Raw genomic sequence first — 21,359 nt, forward strand, 5'->3', positions numbered from 1 at the left:
ATGAGTCAGCTGGCAACGACGCATTCGAACAGCCGGTCCTGATTTTCACCATCCATACTGCCAAATATGGCTCTCGATCCAAAGGACGTTCGTCCGGATCCGACTTCAGATCTTCACTGGTCTGGCTACCGGGGAGCCATCCACGAGATATTTGCAGCCAATGCCAAGAAGCATCCAGACCGATCATGTGTCGTAGAAACGGAATCGTCAACATCGCCGGAGCGGGACTTCAGCTACAAGACCATCAATGAAGCCTCCAACGTTGTCGCGCATCACCTTGTTAGCAATGGCGTACAGCGTGGCGAGGTGGTCATGGTGTACGCCTACCGTGGCGTGGACTTGGTTGTGGCAGTCATGGGTGTGCTCAAAGCCGGCGCCACATTCAGTGTCATCGATCCAGCATACCCACCAGATAGGCAGATCATCTATCTGGAAGTCGCACAGCCCCGTGCGTTGGTGTGTATTGAGAAGGCAAAGAAGGAAGCCGGCGAGCTCGCACCTGTCGTAAGGAACTACATCACCGAAAAGTTGGATCTCAGAACCGAAGTACCCGGTCTGATGTTGAACGATGATGGCACTGTGACTGGAGGCTCTTTAGAAGGCAGCGAAGACTGTCTGCAGGCCCAAAAAGCCAAGAAGGAAGACCTGCCTGGCGTGCTCGTCGGACCAGACAGCACTCCAACCCTCTCCTTCACATCTGGCTCCGAAGGACGACCCAAGGGGGTCAAGGGTCGACATTTTTCGCTCGCGTACTACTTTCCTTGGATGTCGAAGCGCTTCAATCTGACAGAGAACGAACGCTTCTCTATGCTCAGTGGTATTGCGCACGACCCAATCCAGCGTGACATTTTCACGCCACTGTTCCTTGGAGCCAGCCTTATAGTACCACCAGCCGAGGACATCACATTTGACCGATTGGCAAACTGGGCAAGTACTAACGAGATCTCGATTATGCATCTCACACCTGCTATGGGTCAAATCCTGCTGGGAAGCCTGGAACCTAAGATCACAAGCCTCCATGGTGCATTTTTCGTAGGTGATATTTTGCTCAAGCGTGATTGCCGAAGACTGCAACAGCTTGCGCCCAACTGCAGGATCAAGAACATGTACGGCACCACGGAAACACAGCGAGCAGTAAGCTTTTACGAAATTCCGTCGGCGAGCGAGGACCCCACCTATCTCGACAAGATGGGCGATGTCATTCCTGCTGGTACTGGCATGCTGGACGTGCAGTTACTTGTCGTGGACCGCGAAAAGAAGGAACGGCAATGCGAGGTCGGGGAGATTGGTGAGATATACGTACGAGCTGGTGGTCTGGCTGAAGAGTATCTCGGCGATCCGGAAAAGAACGCCCAGAAGTTCGTCTCGAACTGGTTCGTTGATCAGCAGAAGTGGGCCGACGAGGACAAGAAGCGCGTCGAGGCTGCTGGCCAGCCCGAGCCTTGGAGAGAGCAATACAAAGGTCCTCGAGACCGCATGTATCGCTCTGGGGATCTCGGTCGATATATGCCCGATGGAAACGTTGAATGCGTTGGACGTGCAGACGATCAGGTCAAGATTCGCGGCTTCAGAATCGAGCTGGGAGAAATCGACACGCATCTCAGTCAGCATCCATTGATTCGCGAGAATGTGACTTTGGTCAGGCGTGATCATCAAGAGGAGCAGATTCTCGTCTCCTACTATGTACCTGACATGGCAAAGTGGAGAGAGTGGTACGCTCAGCAGGAAGAAGCCGCCAGCAAGCAGCCTGCGACCAACGGTGGTGTGAGACCGCGGCGGAGAGAGTCCGCCAAGGAGAATCACGGCATTGCTCAGCGCATGAAGATCTTCGATTTGCTGACCCAAGATGCCCGGTCCAGGCTCAAGCAGAAGTTGCCAACCTATGCTGTGCCCACCTTGTTCATACCCATGCTAAGGTTGCCCCTCAATCCGAACGGCAAAGTAGATAAGAGAGCTCTGCCTTTTCCAGAACAGGCTGACTTGCTCGGCTCACTGCCTGAAGCTACAGACTTGGACAAGCGGACGAACACTGAAAATGAGCTGGCCAAGATCTGGGCCGAGCATCTCAAGTCTCGCAATCACACTCCCGAGACACTTCCTCGAGACACCAGCTTTTATGATCTAGGTGGCGACAGTATCATGACGGTGCAGATTGTGCCGAAAATCAATCGCAAGTGGCAGGGTATTCACGTTCCCATGTCTGTAATGGCAGCTGGACAGCCAACATTGGAGAAGGTCGCCAAGTTCATCGATCGCTCGCTGGATCCCGTTGGATTGCGTCTCGATGCTGCTGAGGACGATGAAGATGTAGAGCAGAGCGTCCACTATGCCAACGATCTGCCAAGCCAAATTGCGCTCCTCCCTCAGACCATTTCTGGGGGCAAGATTCGAAGTGCGGCCAACGGCCTGAACATTCTTCTCACTGGTGCCACCGGTTTCCTGGGTGCTTATGTTCTGCACGACGCTTTCATGCGCAAGAGTCCGAACCACGTCTATGCTCACGTGCGAGCGCCAAGTCATGCAGACGGACTCGATCGCATCCGAAGGACATGTACAGCCTACGGACTTTGGCAAGAGTGGTGGGCCACTGAAGGCGTGTTGGAAGTCGTCATTGGAGATCTTGAAAAGCCAAATCTTGGGCTTAGTGATGCTGATTACAAGAAAGTCGCTGATGATGCCGATGTCATCATTCACAATGGTGCCCGTGTTCACTGGCTGATGCCGTACGAGAATTTGAAGGCAGCAAACGTGACAAGCACGATTGAGGCCATCAAGCTTTGTGCAACAGGCAAGAACAAGCGCCTGACATTCATCAGCTCAACCAGCGCAGTGGACACTGAGCACTACGTTCAGCAGTCAGATGCAGGACAGCCAATTCTGGAGAGTGATCCGCTCGAAGGCAGTCGGCGAGGCCTTGGTACAGGATACGGCCAGTCTAAGTGGGTGTCAGAGCAAATCATCCGCGAAGCTGGCAAGCGCGGTCTGAACGCCGTCATCGTACGATCAGGCTATGTGATGGGTGATCCGAAGACTGGTGTGAGCAACTTGGATGACTTCCTGGTGCGTATGCTCAAAGGTTGTGTCCAAGTAGGTGCGAGACCAGACATGGAGAACACGATCAACATGGTTCCCGTCACTCGAGTGGCCCGTCTCATCAATGCAGTGTCGTTCCACAGTGACGCTGGCACAGTAGCATTCGTTGATGCTCACCCTCGCCCAACTTTCAACCAATATCTCGGCGCGTTGGAGTCATATGGCTACAGCACGCCTGTCGAGCCTTATGAGAGTTGGAAGCACAAGGTAGAGAAGTATGTCGAGGAAGGCCACTCCGGCAAAGACGAGTTGGCCTTACTCGGTCTATACCATATGGTCACTGGCGACCTGCCTGCTGCCACCAAGGCACCAAATGTGGATGATCGTAACGCTCAAGCTGCATTGAAAGCTGATGCTGCGCTCCACGCGAATGAAACTCCTGACACTGTCACCACAGAAGCTACTGGAGCGTATCTGGCTTTCCTTGTTGCGAGAGACTTCATGTCCGCTCCGCAGAACCAAGCCACTCCTCTGCCGAAGATCGAGCTCAGCAAGGAGCAAATTGAGGCATTGAACAAGGTAGGCGGTCGTGGTGGTTCGTAGAAAACAAATGTATGAATGAAATAAACTTTTTAGATCGACCATCGAGCGAAAAAAAAAAAGGTCTTAATCGTCGTTGTCATTCGTTACCCATTGAGTTCAGTGAAGAAAACACACGCCCCAGCGATTCGTCTAGTGTAGCCCGCGTCATGCTTTCATTTCTGCTCAGTCTTGCACCCTTTCTTAATTCCTAATACTTCACATCCGGACACTGAAACCCTCCCTCAACCATCGGATACATCTCTTCCAGCGCCTAACAAACCCCATTAGTTCTTCTCATTCCCGCCCCCCACCCCAACTCTCCAGCAAGAAACAGAGAAAAGAGAAAAACGACAACTCACCGCATTAACCCTCCCTCCCTGCCCCAAACTAACATCAAACTCCAACACCGTCCCTTCTTGCTCCGCTCCTTCAGCCGTACACTTGAAATTACAAACTGGTCTTCCACCTCGGACTCCGACGGAATTGAGACCGCACATGGGTTCCGGGGCGGAGCCTAGGGCTGAAGTGAGATGGTTTTGGATTCCGCCACAGCCGGTTCCTGCTGCAAAGGGGACGCCGATGTGGAGAGTGTAGTGCGCCCAGGAGGATTCGGAGCGAGGGACGGTGGTGCAGAGGGCGGTGTTGGGTGGGGCGAGGTTGACGTGGTTGCGGGAGAGGAGGGTGGTGGTGGTGGTTGGGTGCGAGGTTGTGAGGGGAAGGAGGAGGGTGAAGAGGGGGATGAGGGACTGCATTTTTGGGGTCTTGGTTGAGAAGGTTGAGTGAAGTTAGATTCGTCTCCTGACGTTTTGCGAAAGATAGAAATCTGAGGGATTCGTTGCTGGGGGCATGGGATGAGATGATATACTTGGTTTTTCTGGGATCCTTGGTCCTTTGTGCTGTCTACATTCCTTCACTTGCAAACTTGTTCAGCAGAGGCCGCATTCGTCGCCATAGTCAACTGTGACAAGATGCGTTGGAGTTGCTGTGCCATGTTCCGATTGCCTTGTTAAGTTCTTTCTTCCTTGTTGTTAGACGTACGGGACATGTTTGCTGCAAGGCGAGTCTGTGAACTGACGTGCAGCAGAGCACGTGAGAATACGACAGATGTGAAAAGAAGTAGTCCGAAACACCTGTGCTGTCGCACAGTCACATGGAGCATTTGTCACCGTGCGTGTCCAAAGGGGCACAGCGAGGTTACAGGCGTTCGTGTACAGTCAACACTTGTTGTTTGCCATTTAAGGTACAGACTGCTCCGCTGAAAAGTTATTGGCTCTCAGCCATTCCAGCATCGCCTCTGCGACCTGGTCAGGTACCTCATACGGAGACCAGTGAGCGGCGTGCAGCTCCCGTAGCGTTAGCTTATCCTCTGGAACGAGACCTAGTTGCTTGCCTCGCTCGATGTTGTCTGTCCTGCAGACGGCATCACCGTCACAACCGATGAAAAGGTAGGGCGTGTGGACCTTGCCGTCCAACGCCTTCTCTGTCTCCAAGTTGTAGTTCTCGTTGGTCGCTCGATACCAAGCACATTGACTGGTCATGCCTGTGGCTTTCTTGTTGGCGATCCACTCATCATGGAGTTTCTGATCCTTCGCATATGGCTTGAGTGGGACATCTGTCCTGCCCTCTTCGATGAACTTTTTGATAGCGCCATGAGAACAGAAGAGCTCTTTCATCCAATCATTTTGATCTCCATGGATCGCATGCCATAGGCTTTCGAGCTTGTCGTCCATTACCTCTCCGACTTTAGGGTCTGCGAATAGCTCCCAATACGCATATACAGGATAGCCGACCATGTTGGTCGTAAGTTCGTTGAAGGCAGCAAGATCAAAGCGCTGAGCGAACGGAGGCATCCAAGCCACGTTCAACGTGATAACGCCGACACTGCGGTCGCCATTCAGCATGTAGACGCGCTGAGCGAAATACGAGCCCCAGTCATGTCCTGGTTGGTGTCAGCATGTGCTCCTCTGTTCTCGGCACAAGTAAAGCAGGAGGACCACCTACCGACAGGAATTATCTTTCCGGTAACATTTTCTGCTTTGAGGATTTCATTCACGTCCTGCACCATGGCTTTGATCTCGAAAGCAGCTGGATCGGTGGGCTGGGAAGTGCCTCCAGCGCCAAGGAGATCGGGGGCGATGATTCTGTTTTTGGTCTTGAGCAGATGAGGGATGATATATTGCCACAGCTCAGCACTGTCGGGCCAGCCGTGACAGAGAAGCAGAGTTGGTTTGGAGGTATCTGCATCTTCAACTGATGATACGTAGTATTGGTAGCGAAAGCCACGCGAAGTGTCGAGCTCCTTCTTCTGTAAGAGATCCATGTTGCCTGTTTCAAGTGATTTCCAGTTTCGAGTCTGTGGAAGGTGACGCACAAGACAGATGGTCTTGTTTATGAAGTCAAGCAGTGCATTGCAGACTGACAGGCCCACCAACTGTCATATGTTCGGAGAAGCTGGATGCGGTAGTCAGCCGAGGCGATCAAGTGGGGTGGTGGATGCTGAATGGCAGCAACTTGAGCCCTGCTCGATGCTCGTCTACAACAGCCCTACAAGGCCAACGCATTGTGCAACTCTCGCTCGACCTCTCCCTCTTTCTGTCGGCCGGGCCAATATGTCTTCCTTCCATGCTGCATGTCAGCTCCGCTCCGTCTCCAATTCAGCCTGCTCGGCTCCATATCGCCGCCCGCATCTCCAGGCACCAAATCTGCCGCGAGTGCTCTGCGCTGCGCTTCCTACTTGATAGAAAGTCGCAGGGATGGTGAGCGAGGTGAAGACATGTTAAGCACGTATCCTGTCGCCTGTCGCTCGGGTGAAGACGAAGCCCTTTACGGCCGGGAGCAGTGACGATTCTGGTAGTGCTCATGGCTGGCTCCATCACTTCCGACGGACGGACGGCGGCATAGTATTCCATCTACGGAAAGAGAAGCAGCGACTGTCAACAGCGGTCTGTCCTGTCCTCGATCTTGTCCCACCGCGTGTGTGCATGTGGTGCCAAGGCCAGAGCGAGTTGCAGGCTGAAGTCGTTGCATCCATGTCGTCAGTGGTCGCGAAAGCGATGACAGATGGCGCGGAACGGCGAGTCGCGACCAACGGCTATCGCGCTGTCCGCTTTCTCGCGCTTGCTGCTGGCGAAATTCCTGGCCGCTCGTTGGACGGGGCGTGCAAAATGCTGTGCGAGACCACGAGTCGGCTCCTGAAGAATGCGTCAGAAGCCGCTGCACCAGCGATGCATCACAGCAGGAGCGGAGAATTGTGATTTGCCGAGCGAGCTCCGCCGCTGCAGGAACGAGGTGGGGAAGCGACGGCCCAGCGAGACCATCCAAAGCTTCACTCGTTGCTGATGCGCACTCTTGATCGGATCAACCACACCGCGCTGCATCGCCAGCGCCGCCTCGAGCACCGCTCAACCAGTGCCCGGTGAGTACTGCACTGCGCTGCTGCAGCTGCCGCGAAAGGCGGTCATCCTCAGGTTGGTCGGCGCACGTTCATTTTCGCTCTTGTTGGTCTGCTCCAGCACCACGAGAGACTTTTTCCTTGCTTCTCGTCCTAGCCCCCTTGGGCTGCAGACTGACACGCCGACGCGTTGCTTCAAGAGCTGGTCTTGCCCGCCCTGCGCTACTCCTGCCCGTCTCGTCACACGCTGCGCTGGGCGACGACCGAGAGGTTGGGCATCTGCTTGGCCCCGACGTGCCTATCAGGGACCGAACAGCATCAATGGCGTCCATACCCGAGCCCGACCGCACGGAGAGCTACGTCCCTTCGGTGCATCCCATTGACCTGCCTCCTGCGCAGAGCACCACCACTCCAGCTACTCCTGACTCGACCGCCTCCTCGCCACCTCTAGATCTACGCAAGAAGCAGAGCAGGCCTCGCCCATCACGACCGCCCACTGAAGGAGGCGGCCCGTTGTCCTCGCACCCAACGTCTGAATACAAACCCGGTGCCTGGCCACCGACCCCGGATCCTGACATGCACAACAAAACATCCACCGACACCAGCGGAAACACAAGATCCAGAAACGACAGCTTCACTTCACCCGCCTCTCCAGCCGCCACTTCCACTCACATGTATTCCACACACGAACCACCGCACCAGCGTCCAGGCACCGTGCGCCGCATGTTCAGCCTGAGCAGCTTGCGCCAATCCTTCTCGAGCTCTCGCACATCATTCAGCCAGCGACCCGACACTTCGCACGGCAGCTACCACGCACCTTACTTAACTCGTGCGGAATCACCCAACGACGCCGTGTCGACCACGGCATCAACTGCACCTCCAGCTTCAATGCGTTTGTCCAACGAACGACGACCTGCGACATCCTCGCGCAAGAAGAGGTCCAGTAGCTGGTTCAAACGCAAGAGCCACCTCTTCGGCATGAACGACGACGGCACTCTGGATGTTCTCGACGAGGACGGACCCGAACACAAGAGATTCAAAGACAACCAACTGCCTACGCTGCCCGAAATCGGCGCTCTCAGCGGCGGAAAGCTCGACGGAGGCAGTATTGGCTGGGATGACAAATTCTTCACAAGGAATTGAAGAAAACTCAGGAAGTTGAGACAGGTGCTCGCAAATGGGACCACAGCACCACCAAATCGCCCTGGAAGGTTGATGTATTATGAGAAACATGGCAACGATATCGGTGCGGCCAGATGGGTGTACAGGAGTGTGCGAGAGCGAGCACAGAACCCGAGCTGCGAGCTGGGCTTGATCCCAGAATTACGGGAAACTGCGGTTCTTGTTTGTATGTGCCATGTACAGTGTACAGCAATGAGATACCCGACTGCATAGAAATGCTTGTGCGAATATGAAGAATTGTCAAGTTCATCCCCCTTCGCGGGACCAATTTCGTTTTTGCTTTCCCATCAATGCCATGCTCGTTTTGTTGATTGCTCCTTGTGTCCTCGGAAGACAACCGTTGATGTCAGAAGTGCCCGCCAGGTCATTGCCTCTGCAAATCCGGTGTACTGGTCGATCAAGCAACTGCACAGACGAATGCACCGCTACAGGTCAGATGATTCGAAAATGAGTGCCTGCCTGGCGAAAGAAGCTGACTTGGACCAGTGCATGCAGGTGTGATGTGGACATCCGACATGATCCTTCCACAAAGTAGAAGGAAGTCGCGTGCCTCCACCACACCCGACGACGTCAACGACATCGAATGTGCCGCCTTGACTCGTGTACAGCCTGTACAATGCACGCACACCGTGCACAATTGGAAAGGTCACTCGCTCTTAGACAGACCTTCAACTGGCTTCAGCAACCTCGCGGCAATGGCATTGACGCGGCCAGTGTCAGCAATTGATACGGCGGCCCGCAATCACTTCTGCAAAATGCATCCAAATCACAGGTTCCGTCGAATGCAGTCCGGCGGGTGTTCTCAATACGACCTCTGCGGGATTTGTGACAGCCGTGGCTCCAGCTTCTAGAATCCGGGCAAGTCCGCTTGTCCAGCCTGTTGGAAGTACATATTATGCCTTCTTCAGTTCGCGAACCCAGATCAGGACTTGACTGGTAATGATGCTCCCGCGGGCCATGGCAATGTTGCTGAGGACTGAGTCGACTGAGATCTTTCTCGTGGAGTCGCTGCTTTGTCGCATTCGGCGTTGGAATGGTCAGCTGCGCTGCTCTGTCTGGTTCTCGTTCAACTCATCATCTACTGATGCTTCAGAGCTACTCGGCCTCACGAAGCAGGGACCGAGCTGAACTTCAGGCCTGATTGGCACTTCATCAAGAAGAATGCATCGAAGATGGGATTTCTACAATACGGCCACCGAATCGACGCTCAGATAACCGGCTCTCGGCCTCCACACTCACTTGTATCTTTGACCTTTAGGCGTTGACTCCGATGCAAGGCTTACACATTCTGGTCACGCTCTACGACCCGAAGAGGCAGACTCTAAAGTCTCGGCACGGAGCGCGCCTGACCTGGTCTAGGGGGCTCCGATCTAAGCACCTTGTCACGGGTTGGCTCGGAGTGCTCGCTTTTGGCCCGATCGACAGCACTCATTGTAGCAATTGCTGTAATCGGATAGCCCTCGTTGTCAAATGCAGTCGAGCAACCCCTACGCCAGCTCCTCAAAAGCTGAGACTACTGTAAGACAAACATGACAAAGTGCTACCATTTGCTAGTCGCGAACTGGGTGAACTGCACTCGATCGGGCCTGAGCCGAATAAAAAGGTACTTAGGTGACTGCCTCAAGCTTTATCGAGTAATTTTGGGTTCAGATACCAACATCTGGCGTCCAGGATGAAGCTCTGTTCCCAGGCACAGACCCCACAAATTTCACTGCAGCCATCGTTCGGACGCAGAATCCTTGAAGAAGCGCTGGGGTCAGCCCGCCAACTTCCAACGCACGAGCACTCAAGCTTTCTTTTTGACAGCCATGGCATACTCTTGTCGTTACGATACGTCGTTCTTGCCAGTCTCTGTGCAGACTATTCAGAATGCTCGCTCCCTATTTCGCGTGCTGGCTTGCTCAGCGTCGATCCACGCTGGACTCCTTAGCTGCCCCTGGTGGGTCTTGAAGCACCATTTCGATTGATCCGGCAGCACTCGCAATTTGGCATGCACGGCACCTCAATCTTCTTCTAACTCAGGACTTCCAGTTCCGCGCGAGGGAAGTGGCAGCGGTATGCTGAACGATGATCCCAGTGCCGATAACCTAAATTCCAGCTTTCTGGAGTCCAACCCATGACCGCGGACCTGTGCTGGGGCATCACGCAGGCATCGGCCGCACACACGACATTGAGCGACTCCTCGGCCTCCTGACAATGCAACGCTCATTGTCGTCTCATTCCACGTGGCGAGCTCAAGCATTTGCACATCATGGCCCAATCCGAGCCGAACAGAACAATGTGCAACAAGTTGGGAAAGGCGTCTTCCACGGTTTTGCCTGCCCCTTCATCTGAAGCAGGGACCGTGGCCCAAAGACGCGGTGAAGGGGCTGCGGTCCCGGAGCCCTCAAAGAAGCGTCATCTGGCCTGTCTGTCGCCAGGAGCGCTATTAGTGAACACCACTTGACGGGACTCTAGTGGTCTCGAACAAGCTACTGGCGACCACCGGTATTCTTTCAAGCCCGTGTGCTGGTTTCAGCGTTTTTCTCACACAAAAGCAGAGCCACGAGCTTCAATAACTATGAAAGCCCAAGGTCACGCACCGAAAGAAGTGTTCGTGACCGTTGTTGTCGTTGGGAGCGTTCTCACCTGGATCTGCACAATACTGCGGTTATGGACGCGATGCAAAATCCACCGCCAGGCCGGAGCCGATGATGTTCTTATCACTATCTCACTGGGCTTTGTGAGTCTCATGAAATCAATCAAGTCTACAGTTGGGGTCACTAACATGCTTGATAGAACATAGTGATGTGTATAGCAATGGTCATGGCAGGTAAGCTTAGCAAGCCAAGTTTTACGATCGTCACGCTGTGAATGTTCTGACAATTCGCAGATCACAGTGGCCAGGGCACACATATCTGGACAATGACACCGGAAGGCATCAAACAATTTCTATTTTATCTCTGGCTACTGATCTGGTGCGGTCCCAATCTGAATACCGAAGTTCCAACTTCACTGACCAGACGCCAACAGGAACTATTACGGAGCTCAGGGCTTCGCCAAGTTAGCCATTCTCTACCAGTACCTGAGAATCTTCGGGCATGTTGTCAATTTTCGCCGCGCTTGCTACGTCGCTATTGCGTTGTCTGGATTCTACACCCTTTGGGGTGTCGTCACTTCGATGCTGATCTGCTATCCAGCTGCTGGCTTCTGGCATTTGGACTGGCAGCACGATGGCAGAGCGCATTGTATGCCTATGTGGAAGGTCAAGATCCCCATTTGGTGCGTAGATTTCCCTATCCACACGATGCCTCAGTGTCTACGGGCCAGCATACGAGAAGCTACCCAGTCTAACGTGCAATGTTCTTGTAGGTTTTTCAACGCAGCCCTCAACATGACGACTGATCTTTTGATATCAATTATACCGCTCCCAGTAATATCACAGCTGAATCTTCCTCGAAAACAGCGCTATATGCTTATGGGCGTTTTTTGCCTCGGAGGCCTCGTTTGCGTCATCTCCATCGTTCGTCTCTCAGGTCTTTACGCCATCGCCACTTCCGAAGATCCCACTTATGACAACGGCATGGCGGCCATGTGGTCGTCTATGGAAGCCAATCTCACAGCAATCGCATCCTGCCTTCCAGTGCTCAAGGGCTTTTTTGCCAAGTTCTTTCCAAAATTTCTCAAAGGCACATCCAATGGAACCGCAGACAGGTATGCTTCGGATTTCAGTGGCCCCAACCATTCGCATCTGCGGGACACGGACACCATTGGGAGCTCGGGAAGAGGTGTATGGGGAAAGAAGAGCACAACGATCCACGTCAGCACGGAGGAGTCGGCGATCGAGGAGGGTAGTCCAGGGGCGAAGAAGTCGGAGGCTTGGGGATGGTCTGAGCCTGAGGCGAAGGGAGGGGCGATCCAAATGCATACTATCGTGGAGAGATCGGGGTCGAAGAGGAAAGGGGCGGGTCCCACCGCGAGGGCATCGGACGAGAGTGGAGAGGCTTTGGTACCACCACCGATAGACGAGAAGTGAAAGGGGCCTGGAGTCTGGAGAAAACGCTGTACGAGGCCTATTCGGAAAGGTTGGGACCTTGCGAATACTTTGCAGCACGAAAGTTCATTCTCAGTCAGCTCTGCACGCCACATTTCTGGCCACAGCAACCCACAAGAGCAGAGAATCTTCTATTGATTCGGAGAAAGCTTGCTTTCATACATTCTACCCTGCGTCTACTCTACACGCAGAACTCCAATCCTGACAGCTAATTGGGCCATAGCTATACATTGGAATCGACTCTCACCATGCGCGATTTCGCACAAGACGCTTCTGCAACTGCATGTCTCTTTGCATGATGGTGGTGCGTTTTGCGTGGAGCGCTACTCAACGTCAGCCATATGGTCCTGTTGCATATCACGAATTTTGTGCATACCGAGTATGTTCGTGTCCTCTGGTACAGAAACCAGGTAGGCTTCGGCAGCTTCTTGCAGCGCAATAACAGCTGACTTTTGCCAACGCCAGGCCCCTCGCTCATCAGATGGAATGAGCTTATTTGTGATTTCGCGGACCAGACGTTGAAATGGCAAAGCAAGCATGAGCAATTGTGTCGATGCTTGATACTCCTTGATCGGTTGGAGAGCAACTGGATATATGACATCAGTCCTTTGTTCACGCTGTTAACGCCGATGTTGCTTACTCGTTCCAGGCGCAGAGCGCCGCTCCTTCTTCTTCGCTGCGGCAGCAGAGGCAGGCTGTGGGAGTGTGCTTGGGGACGTATATTTGCCACCTCTGCTTGCTCCTGCGCTACGTCCGCCTCGTGTAGCACCACGATGGATGCGATCGGCGATAGTGCCTCTTGACTGAGATGGTAGTTGACTGAGCTTGACCTTCTTGCGAGCCATGGTTGCGGAGATGAGTTGTTGTGGTTCAAAAAACGTTGACTTACCCTCAGAAGATATATGGTGAAGCAACAATAGGGCCTAGGCACAATAGAAAATGCTTCGAATGACAATAGGTTTACGAGACAATGGAACAATTTTTCGAATGGTAATAGATCTGGAGACTAAATTGCATAGCCTCTCGCACGACAATACGACAAGCCTAGGGACAATCGAGCGGCGAGATTGTTGATCGTGATACTCGATGAACATGCGTTTGAGTCAGGACATGATGCGTTTCGCTGGAAGACTCACGCCTGATATCTTTAGCCCTTGTGAATGGCTACGGCCAGAAACGTGTCGGAAGGAACTGTCTGAGATGACACTGCCTCTCGGCAAAGTAATCGCGAGGCAGCACCTTCCTCTCCGAAAAGTCCAGCAGTTCTCTGCTCCTTGACCACGAGAAGAGCTGCCAGAGCGCCACAACGAGCTGTTTCAAACACGAATACATGCACAAGTGGGGATTTAGATGTGGCAATGCAAGAAAATGGCAGCAGTGGACACATGCACTGTTGAACCAGACTGTGATTTCGCACTTACGAGCGCTAAAAGTAACACGCCCACAGCTATGCGCTTCGCCTCACCCGATGATCGCAAAAGCAGAGCCCCTCTCTCCTTCCAAGTGTCAACCCCATCAATGGTCATCTCCTCCCTCTCATTCCATAATAAGCATGTTGGAGCTCAAAATCTTGAACGCTTCTCTCCTCCCATAGGATATCATCTTTCGCAACCCGCCGTTGTTCTTGTAAAGCACGAAGCCAAGTAAAACCCGTTGAACGATCGCAAAGCATTAAAGCCTCATAAAACGCCATTGCCGGATGCAGTTCAAAACACTCTCTTGCTTGCTTGCTGAAAGACCCCGCCATGGACGACGGAAGAAAGAAGACCAAAACGTGCCAGGCCAGACTCGCTTGTGTTATTACCGCGTCGGAAGCATGTAGCAATCATGCGTGCTGATAAATCTTGTGATACGAGTAGGACTCAAAGTTTCTGTACAAATATACAGCAATGGACGGTCTCGCTCCTAGTTGTCACCTCAGGGTATCGAATGTGGTATTGTGTGAGGCTCCTCTCTTGTTGAACTCAATTCGCTTGCAACGCCATGCATCTCGCCGCTGCGCCTGGGCAGCACTTGCTTTTTGACGCCGTTCGAATGCACTTCATAATCTCGTCTCTTCATACTGCGCTTGAAACACTCAAATGTCGTCGAGCATGCCGTGGTTGAAGTCAGCATCAGCATTCTCTGTCTTCGCACTCGTGGGCTCGAGGCCGCTCATCCTATCACCGGCTCGGTTGCTGAAAGTGCGACTCAGGTTGTTATCGGCGCCCTCCACATCGCGGTCGGCATATTGCTGTTCCAGGGTGCTCTCATCCACAAAGGTGAAGCCCTTGAACTGATTCTGCATTGTTGGACTGAGTGGGGTGCTTTCATCGCCGATACCGCTAGCAAGAGCCGCAGCTCTGGCATTCAGCGAATTCTGGTCGCCTGAAGTCAAAGCATTCGTGAACTCTGGATCGAAATTGCTGGTATCCAGCTCACCCTTCAACTTGGGCTTGAATGGAGGCGCGATAGACTTCTTCCCGAGCGCGACCCAGTCGATGTCGTTGAAGAAGGGATGTGCCATGAGCTCCTCGGCGTCACCCTTTGCGCCTAAGCGATGGGCCGGGTTCCGGTTCAGCAACCCCTTGACAAAGCTGCGTCCTTCCGCGGAGAGCGCGTCTCGCGGGAAGCGAACCTTGCCGAAGGCGATGTTCTTGTACATCTGTTGCGTATCCTCGGCATAGAATGGTGACCAGCCACAGCACATCTCGAACACCAAAACACCAAGGGACCAGAAATCGACCATCTTGGTGTATCCTTGCTCGTCGAGTAGGACTTCTGGTGCCAGGTATTCCGTGGTACCACAGAACGTGTTGGTCGTATCGTTCTTCGCAAGGTTGGCCTTGGAGAGACCGAAGTCGCAGAGTGCGATATGCCCATTTGCATCGAGCAAGATGTTCTCCGGCTTCAGGTCACGATATACGATGTCGTGTTGGTGCAAGTGTCGAAGTGCAAGAATGAGCTCTGCAATGTAGAACTTTGCTCGCTCTTCCACGAAGCGTCCCTCCTTTTGCAAGTGCCAGAACAGCTCACCACCTGACATGTAGTCGGTGACCAGATACAGATCTGCCGCAGTCTGAAACGAGAATTTGAGTCCGACGATGAACGGCGACTCGGTCGTTGCGGTTCGGACAAGAATGTTGCGCTCGCCAATGGTGTGCTGGATTTCCTTCTTCTGCACAATGACCTTCTTCGAGAGCACCTTCATTGCGTAGATGCGCTTTGTGTCTCGCTTTCGCACTTGGAAGACTTGGCCAAATGTGCCCTTGCCGATCAGCTTCAGAATCTCAAAGTCATCGGGCCCGAATGTCTTCTTGCCCGCGGCGTGGAAGGCAATCTTGATGTGGAGCTCTCCAGATACCGCTTCTGTTAGACCCTCTCTCGGCTGCAGCTTGAACCAGTCCTCATGCTGATGCTCGTAGTCGTTCAGGTCTAGCGGCAATCGCACATGTCCAATGAACGACTCGTTGTTCGCTCGATCGTACACCGAGATGTCGATCTCGTTGTTGTCGCCCACGACATCGAATGTAGCCTTATGCCTCCACACTGGATCTGTCGTCTCTTGGTGCTTGTTATGCGATCCTCGTCGCAGATCTGCAATGTTGGTCTGACTTGTCTGTCTGCTCTTCAAGCCGGGAATCGCCATTGGTGCACCTTGTCCGCTGCCCATCCTCTTCATTGCAACGCCTTTTGCGAGATTCTCGTCCTGTGGCTTCTCATCGTCCACCGCCATCTCGTCCTCTTTCGGTCCACCCGAGATATCTTCATTGAGCTGGAAGATGCAAACCACGTAAGGGTCTGTTGATGGCCGCAATCCTCTGCCCTCTTCGATGCAGACCTCCAATTGACCTCGAAGCGAACCGATAACTGCACCCTGAGAATTGCTGGAACTCGATCGACTCGATTTGGCTGCTTTCGACGCAATCGCTACATCATCTTTGTTCGATCTGCTGGCGAGTGAACCCGATCGTGGAGTCTGAGGGGGAGTATTCTGATGTTCGCCCAGCGTTAGCACCTGCTTTCCCTTTTCTTGCACTTTAGGCGATTGAGGTGGAGTGGTGGAACGCGCATCAGATGACGTGTCTGGAGCTGGCGCTGCATCAGACGTGGGGTTGGAGATATGTGCAGCAGGAGTGTCTGTCAAAGTGACGATGCTGCTGAGGGCAGTGGACAGCGTGTTGCGGCGCAATCGTGACGGCAATCCGCTCAGACTTCTCTTCTGCTCGCCCCGTGAGGCTTGCCGATCGAGAGGAGTCAAGGGATCTACGCCACCAGAGCTGGCCAGCACGTCGGCCATTTGCAGCACCGACGATGAGTTGGAGAGGGGTGGTGTAGGAAGTGAGGATTGTTGCTCCTCTGTAGGGTGGGCGTGCTTCTTCTCATGTGGCAACAGAGGCGGCGACTCCCACTGCGAGCTGTTGCCGCTGCGTGGCGAGCTGGGCGCAGTGGGGAGCTGTGTCTGAGCCGCGTTGGGAGGAGCTTGGGTGCCACCAGCGAGTGCGTGGTTCAGAGCGGCGACAGCGGCACTCTGCTCCTGTTGCTCTTGCTGGGGTAGCTGCTTTTGGTCCATCGATTGTGCCTTCTCACTTTCTACCTCTTGTGCAAGTGATGGGGCTTCGGAGGAAGGTTTTGGGCGCGTAAGAGAATCACGAACCTGAGCGAAGTAACTGTTGACTAGTTGCGGGAATCGCTTATCCTGGTGCGCATCAGGGCGCGGCGTCGCTGTGCCGTTGGGCGGTGTCGAGGCGCCGCTGCCTATCTGGTCGTGATGATCGTCGTCGGCCATGTTCGTTTTGCTGCGTGGATGGAGTAGGTCAGCACTCGCCATCTCGTGATGTGTCTCGCGATGTGGTGGCACAAGCGGCGATCGACATGTAAGGCTGAAGGAAGTTCAGACAAGTGCAATCTGCGCTGCGCCCCACGACTCGAGGGGAGGATCCGGGCGGCAGTGGTTGCGGTGCGTGGTGAGGGCGGTTTTGAGTAAAACCGATTGCCAAGCCGAGGAAGTGGCGTCAGAGCGAATCTGGTGCGGTTGCAATCCGAATGCAACCGTCGGTGCAGGGCACCCCACCTGTCTTGCCTGGTTTGAGGCTCCGGCAGCTAGTCCCTGAGATTGAAAATTCCGCCGTGCTTCGGCTGTTGAGTGCGAGATGAGAGGGCGGCGGTTCGGCGTGAGTGCGGTTGGGGTGCTGGGTGCTGGGACGCGGACGGGCTAGCCTCGCGCTGTGCCTGTGCAGGTTTCCAGAAAATTGCGCGGCCTCGTCGCTCAGGGACTCGCGGTGGCGGTGCGCGTGTTCCAGTGACCAGGCGGACGGCAGGCGCAGCGCAGCGCGCGAAGCAGCTCTCCAGCTTTGCTGCTGACGAGCGCCAAGCGGGCCATTCGATGACGACAATGTGTCGGAGAGGGAAAGGAAAGGGCGAAATTACTCACCCATGCATGAGGGACTGGCGCAGCAGATCCGCTGCCGTGTGCTGGCCAAAGGCGTCGTGGGACATGCTGCTGGCCGGGCGCAGGCCGAGCAGCGACGTCGGGGATGCGGCGGTCGATGATGTTGATTGCGCCTTGGTGGGGCTTCGGGTGGGCGCGATGGTCAGCGTCGACAGCGTGGGCACCGCGCTCGAGCTCTTGGTCGCGACGTGGCCGGGGCGGCGAGGAGCGGCGGGGCGGGGGCGAGGAGCTGGAGAGGTCTCTGTCGACCTTGACGCCGCTTTAGAAGAGCGCGGAGGCTCGCGGGGACTTCTTACCTCCTCCACGGCGCTGGCTCTGGTGCACGGCTGAGGGAGCTTCACATGCGGAAGCACCAGCCGGTTCTTCGTCGGATTGGGCTCGTCGTTCGTGATATGACGGAAGTGGCCGCGCTGGTCCGATGTAGCGCAGCGATTGTGTTGCAGCGAGGAGATTGCAGAGTGGATAGAGGAGTGGGAGAAGTAGGAAGCGTAGTTGTCCTGGGTCCCGTAGCGTGCAGCGGATCGCGTGTGCGTCAGAGCCAGATGGGCGCGAGATTCAGATGGCTCTGCGCCTGAGTCGGTCGGCAATAATCGCTACACGTGGATGGGCCAGCAGAATGGCTCGCAACAGAGTTTCCCGCCGGTTGGGCGCGTGCTGGGCAACGAGTAAGATGCCTCCAGATTCCCAGATTCGCGGCAGGCGGGCGTCGCAGCTGCAACGTGCAAATGTTGGCCTACTGGTGGGAGTGTCGTTCAGAGGACTCGAAGAAGATGAGGAAATAGCAATGCCTTCGTGTACACGGGATCGAGAACACATCTATCCGGACACGCGATACCGATAAGCCGGGAATGAGGCAGTCTGTCCAGATCCTGGCCCTGGATTGCCCTCAATCAGTCCTCTCCCGCAGGGTGCCTTGCTCAGCAACCACGCTTCGAGACAGAACGCCGAACCAATGCGTGCAGCGCCCGCAGCAAACGGCACGCCGCCTATAACAGTCGCGGGCGGAGGCGGAGGGCGGGCTGTGAAGGGAAGCGTGCAGCACGAGGTGCCTGATCACGGCCGGGCAATGATCGAGACCGCTCACGGACGCGCCGCCGTGGACAAAGAAAGGACTCCCCGGGTCGCACAATGCCCAACACGAGCTGACCGAAATTGAAAGACAGCCGCGCAAGAGGACCTGAGGTCTGACCTGACTGACTGACATGCGGTCTGCAAATCGAGGACTGACCGCTCCTTCCTTCCCCTTCCGACTCCTGCTCCTGCCTGACCGATGCGGCGAACGATAGAATGGAAGGCATTGCAGAGCTGACATCTGACCGGAGAGGTGCGATCTGGAAAGAGACTGGACGCGATTCTGGGTCCTTTCTTCACCACATCTCATCAATCCAAGGCAACGTCTCATGTTATTAGGCCGATTCGCCTCATTGTCTGCCCAATGATTCTTCAAACCCTCCCCTTCTACGCGCCTTCGGTGCTACAACCTTCAGCAGACCTGCTGTAGCACGCCAGTGCACCGGTCTGGTTCCCACAGGGATATACGGATTCCGGCGTCTACACAATCTACACTCCTAGCAGACACGATCTTATTGGCCTTGCACATCAAGTGTGACTTTAGGGCTCGTTGTGCAACAGACAAGTCGCCACACGGGACTTTCTCACATGCGCTCCATCCCCATCTGTACATTGCGAGCTCGCATGTACATGCACACATGCACCTCTCCTCACGCATGACATGCTAGGAGCCGCAACCGCTTGCAGACGCTTGCCGCCCTGGAATGCGGAGGCACGGCCAGCCTCGATCAGCTGCAAGTCGAAGCAACCTCAAAGATGAAAACGGTAAGTCGTTGCTGGTACGCAAAATAATTCACGCGAGGACCGAGGTTGTCGTTGTGCAGAATCATTGAGCTGGACAGCAGAATGCCATGGTTGCGTAGAGCAAAACGGGAACGCGGAAATGTGCATACTTTGCGATCTCTCTTGCGAATGTCATTTTCCAGCAGCCTAGCTTGTCGAGCCAGAGCGCCTCAGCTACGCCGCACAAGGCGGAGACACGAGAATCGAAAGAGCACTCGAATTCCTCTTGCTTTCCGGTGGTAGCCTCTTTCGCTCCTCGTATCTCTGCCACATGCAGCGTAATCAAGGCACTCCGTGTCGCGAAGCCGCATAGGCGCAGAATCGATATCGCGGCGAGTGAGCAGGAACTGTCCTCCTTTGCGAGTTTCTCATTCGTGAACACATAATCTACAACTTGCTTCCGCCGCTCTTTGGCTTCATCAATGCCCGTCCATTGCTCAAGCACACCTTGCCAGTCTCCTTGACCTTGACCTGGAATCTGATCTCCTCCCATCCCTCAGAGTCCTTGGTGCCAGTCCTCCAGATCTCAGTAACAGTCGTATCACCAGGCTTGACTGGCGAAGCAAATCTCGCACCATACTCCTTGATACTGTTCGGGTCTCCACCACCAATCAACTTGACAAGAGCATGTGCGCTCACATTCCAAGAGTAGAGCCCATGAATGATGACACCACCAAAACCCATCTTCTTTCCCGGAGTAGGGTCAATGTGCAGTGGGTTATAATCTGTTCACACAGCACGTCAGTCCACATCTGAAATCCCAGAGATCCTTCTCCCACAGAGAAGCAAAAGAGAAAACTCACCTCCATTCAACCTATACAACGCCGCCGTCTCATCATTCGTCGGATTCTCAAAAACAGCGTCAGGGCTCTTATCCTTCGGCACAGGATAAGACTTCGCAGAAGCGCCCTTTGGTCCTCCCCAACCACCTTGTCCAACAAAGAAAGCACTCCCAATAACCCTCGTATAAACCTCTCCGCTCTCCTTATCCACAATATCGACTTGAGTTTCCATCACCGTACCAGGCTTGCCCTTATCATACACACCCAGCACCTTATTCCTCGCTTCGAATTTACGGCCTTCGGACGTGGGTGGCAGCGGCTTGTAGAAGATCATTTTCCGCTCGCCATCGAGGACACGGGTGCTGTCAAGCTTGGGCACGCCGGGGATGTCCGGGCGGGAAGCGAGTTGGGCGGCATAGAAATCGACGACTTCTTGGCTGGTGTGTTTGAAGGGCAGGATGATTGGGTAGGTAGGGAAGACGGCGAAGTTGGGGTGGAGTTCCTGGAAACAGAGTCAGAAACTTAGCTGAAAAAGGTCTTGTGTGAAGATCTAGGCTGTATGTTCGAGGAGGAGTGTTGTACATACGTAAAGGTACTGAAGTTCATCGGCTTTGGCTCCAATGCTTGCTGCGAAGAGCAGCACGTCACGCTTCAGCCATGCTACTGGCACTGGGGCACTTTCGTGGCCTGCTCCTGGGTTTGACTCGACCATGATTGGATTTTCTGAGGGTGTATTAGATAAGATTGATTGAAACTAAACGTTCAGAGACGATAGGAAGAGAGAAGCAAAATCGTGAACTTGGTATGCTACTCGAGCTATCTTAGCCGTGGTGTTGCGCGATTGATCAGACCTCGGCTGCTGACAGCGGGCCAGGGTTCTCGGCCTAAGAGACGGCTCCAAAGCTCGCCCATTGCAGTGATAACCCGAAACCATTTTGACACGGCAGATACTGGTCATATATACACACATGTCGCTCTCTGAATGCAATGTGACATTTCATGCAAGATGATTCTTCATTCTATTCACGAATGCCTCCGACATGGCAGACTTCGCAATGCAGACAATGCAAT

At 54.2% G+C, this 21,359-nt stretch overlaps 7 protein-coding genes across 7 annotated transcripts; 3 read left to right on the forward strand and 4 right to left on the reverse strand.

The window, feature by feature from the left end:
• Positions 1-66: 66 nt before the first annotated feature.
• Positions 67-3,636, forward strand: CKM354_000106100 (L-aminoadipate-semialdehyde dehydrogenase; the record flags this gene model as incomplete). Its single annotated transcript, XM_044796170.1, has 1 exon — positions 67-3,636. The coding sequence occupies one exon, from the start codon at positions 67-69 to the stop codon at positions 3,634-3,636; it is 3,570 nt and encodes a 1,189-aa protein (XP_044652105.1).
• A 1,214-nt stretch (positions 3,637-4,850) lies between these two features.
• CKM354_000106200 (uncharacterized protein) lies at positions 4,851-5,935 on the reverse strand (the record flags this gene model as incomplete). Its single annotated transcript, XM_044796171.1, has 2 exons — positions 4,851-5,554; positions 5,617-5,935. The coding sequence occupies 2 exons, from the start codon at positions 5,933-5,935 to the stop codon at positions 4,851-4,853; spliced, it is 1,023 nt and encodes a 340-aa protein (XP_044652106.1).
• Positions 5,936-7,327: 1,392 nt separating this feature from the next.
• CKM354_000106300 (uncharacterized protein) lies at positions 7,328-8,149 on the forward strand (the record flags this gene model as incomplete). The annotated part of the gene is made up of 1 exon (XM_044796172.1): positions 7,328-8,149. The coding sequence occupies one exon, from the start codon at positions 7,328-7,330 to the stop codon at positions 8,147-8,149; it is 822 nt and encodes a 273-aa protein (XP_044652107.1).
• Positions 8,150-10,748: 2,599 nt separating this feature from the next.
• Positions 10,749-12,203, forward strand: CKM354_000106400 (uncharacterized protein; the record flags this gene model as incomplete). Its single annotated transcript, XM_044796173.1, has 5 exons — positions 10,749-10,910; positions 10,967-11,000; positions 11,061-11,145; positions 11,201-11,449; positions 11,540-12,203. 5 exons carry the CDS (start codon positions 10,749-10,751, stop codon positions 12,201-12,203), a joined length of 1,194 nt encoding a protein of 397 aa, XP_044652108.1.
• A 261-nt stretch (positions 12,204-12,464) lies between these two features.
• On the reverse strand, positions 12,465-13,066 carry CKM354_000106500 (uncharacterized protein; the record flags this gene model as incomplete). Its single annotated transcript, XM_044796174.1, has 3 exons — positions 12,465-12,544; positions 12,598-12,807; positions 12,862-13,066. 3 exons carry the CDS (start codon positions 13,064-13,066, stop codon positions 12,465-12,467), a joined length of 495 nt encoding a protein of 164 aa, XP_044652109.1.
• A 1,232-nt stretch (positions 13,067-14,298) lies between these two features.
• CKM354_000106600 (serine/threonine protein kinase SCH9) lies at positions 14,299-17,031 on the reverse strand (the record flags this gene model as incomplete). Its single annotated transcript, XM_044796175.1, has 2 exons — positions 14,299-16,194; positions 16,858-17,031. The coding sequence occupies 2 exons, from the start codon at positions 17,029-17,031 to the stop codon at positions 14,299-14,301; spliced, it is 2,070 nt and encodes a 689-aa protein (XP_044652110.1).
• A 2,862-nt stretch (positions 17,032-19,893) lies between these two features.
• CKM354_000106700 (uncharacterized protein) lies at positions 19,894-21,000 on the reverse strand (the record flags this gene model as incomplete). The annotated part of the gene is made up of 3 exons (XM_044796176.1): positions 19,894-20,231; positions 20,310-20,790; positions 20,875-21,000. The coding sequence occupies 3 exons, from the start codon at positions 20,998-21,000 to the stop codon at positions 19,894-19,896; spliced, it is 945 nt and encodes a 314-aa protein (XP_044652111.1).
• Between the last annotated feature and the right edge of the window lie 359 nt (positions 21,001-21,359).

Source organism: Cercospora kikuchii (assembly GCF_019650295.1).
Source record: "Cercospora kikuchii DNA, contig_00001, whole genome shotgun sequence".
Taxonomy (NCBI): domain Eukaryota; kingdom Fungi; phylum Ascomycota; class Dothideomycetes; order Mycosphaerellales; family Mycosphaerellaceae; genus Cercospora; species Cercospora kikuchii.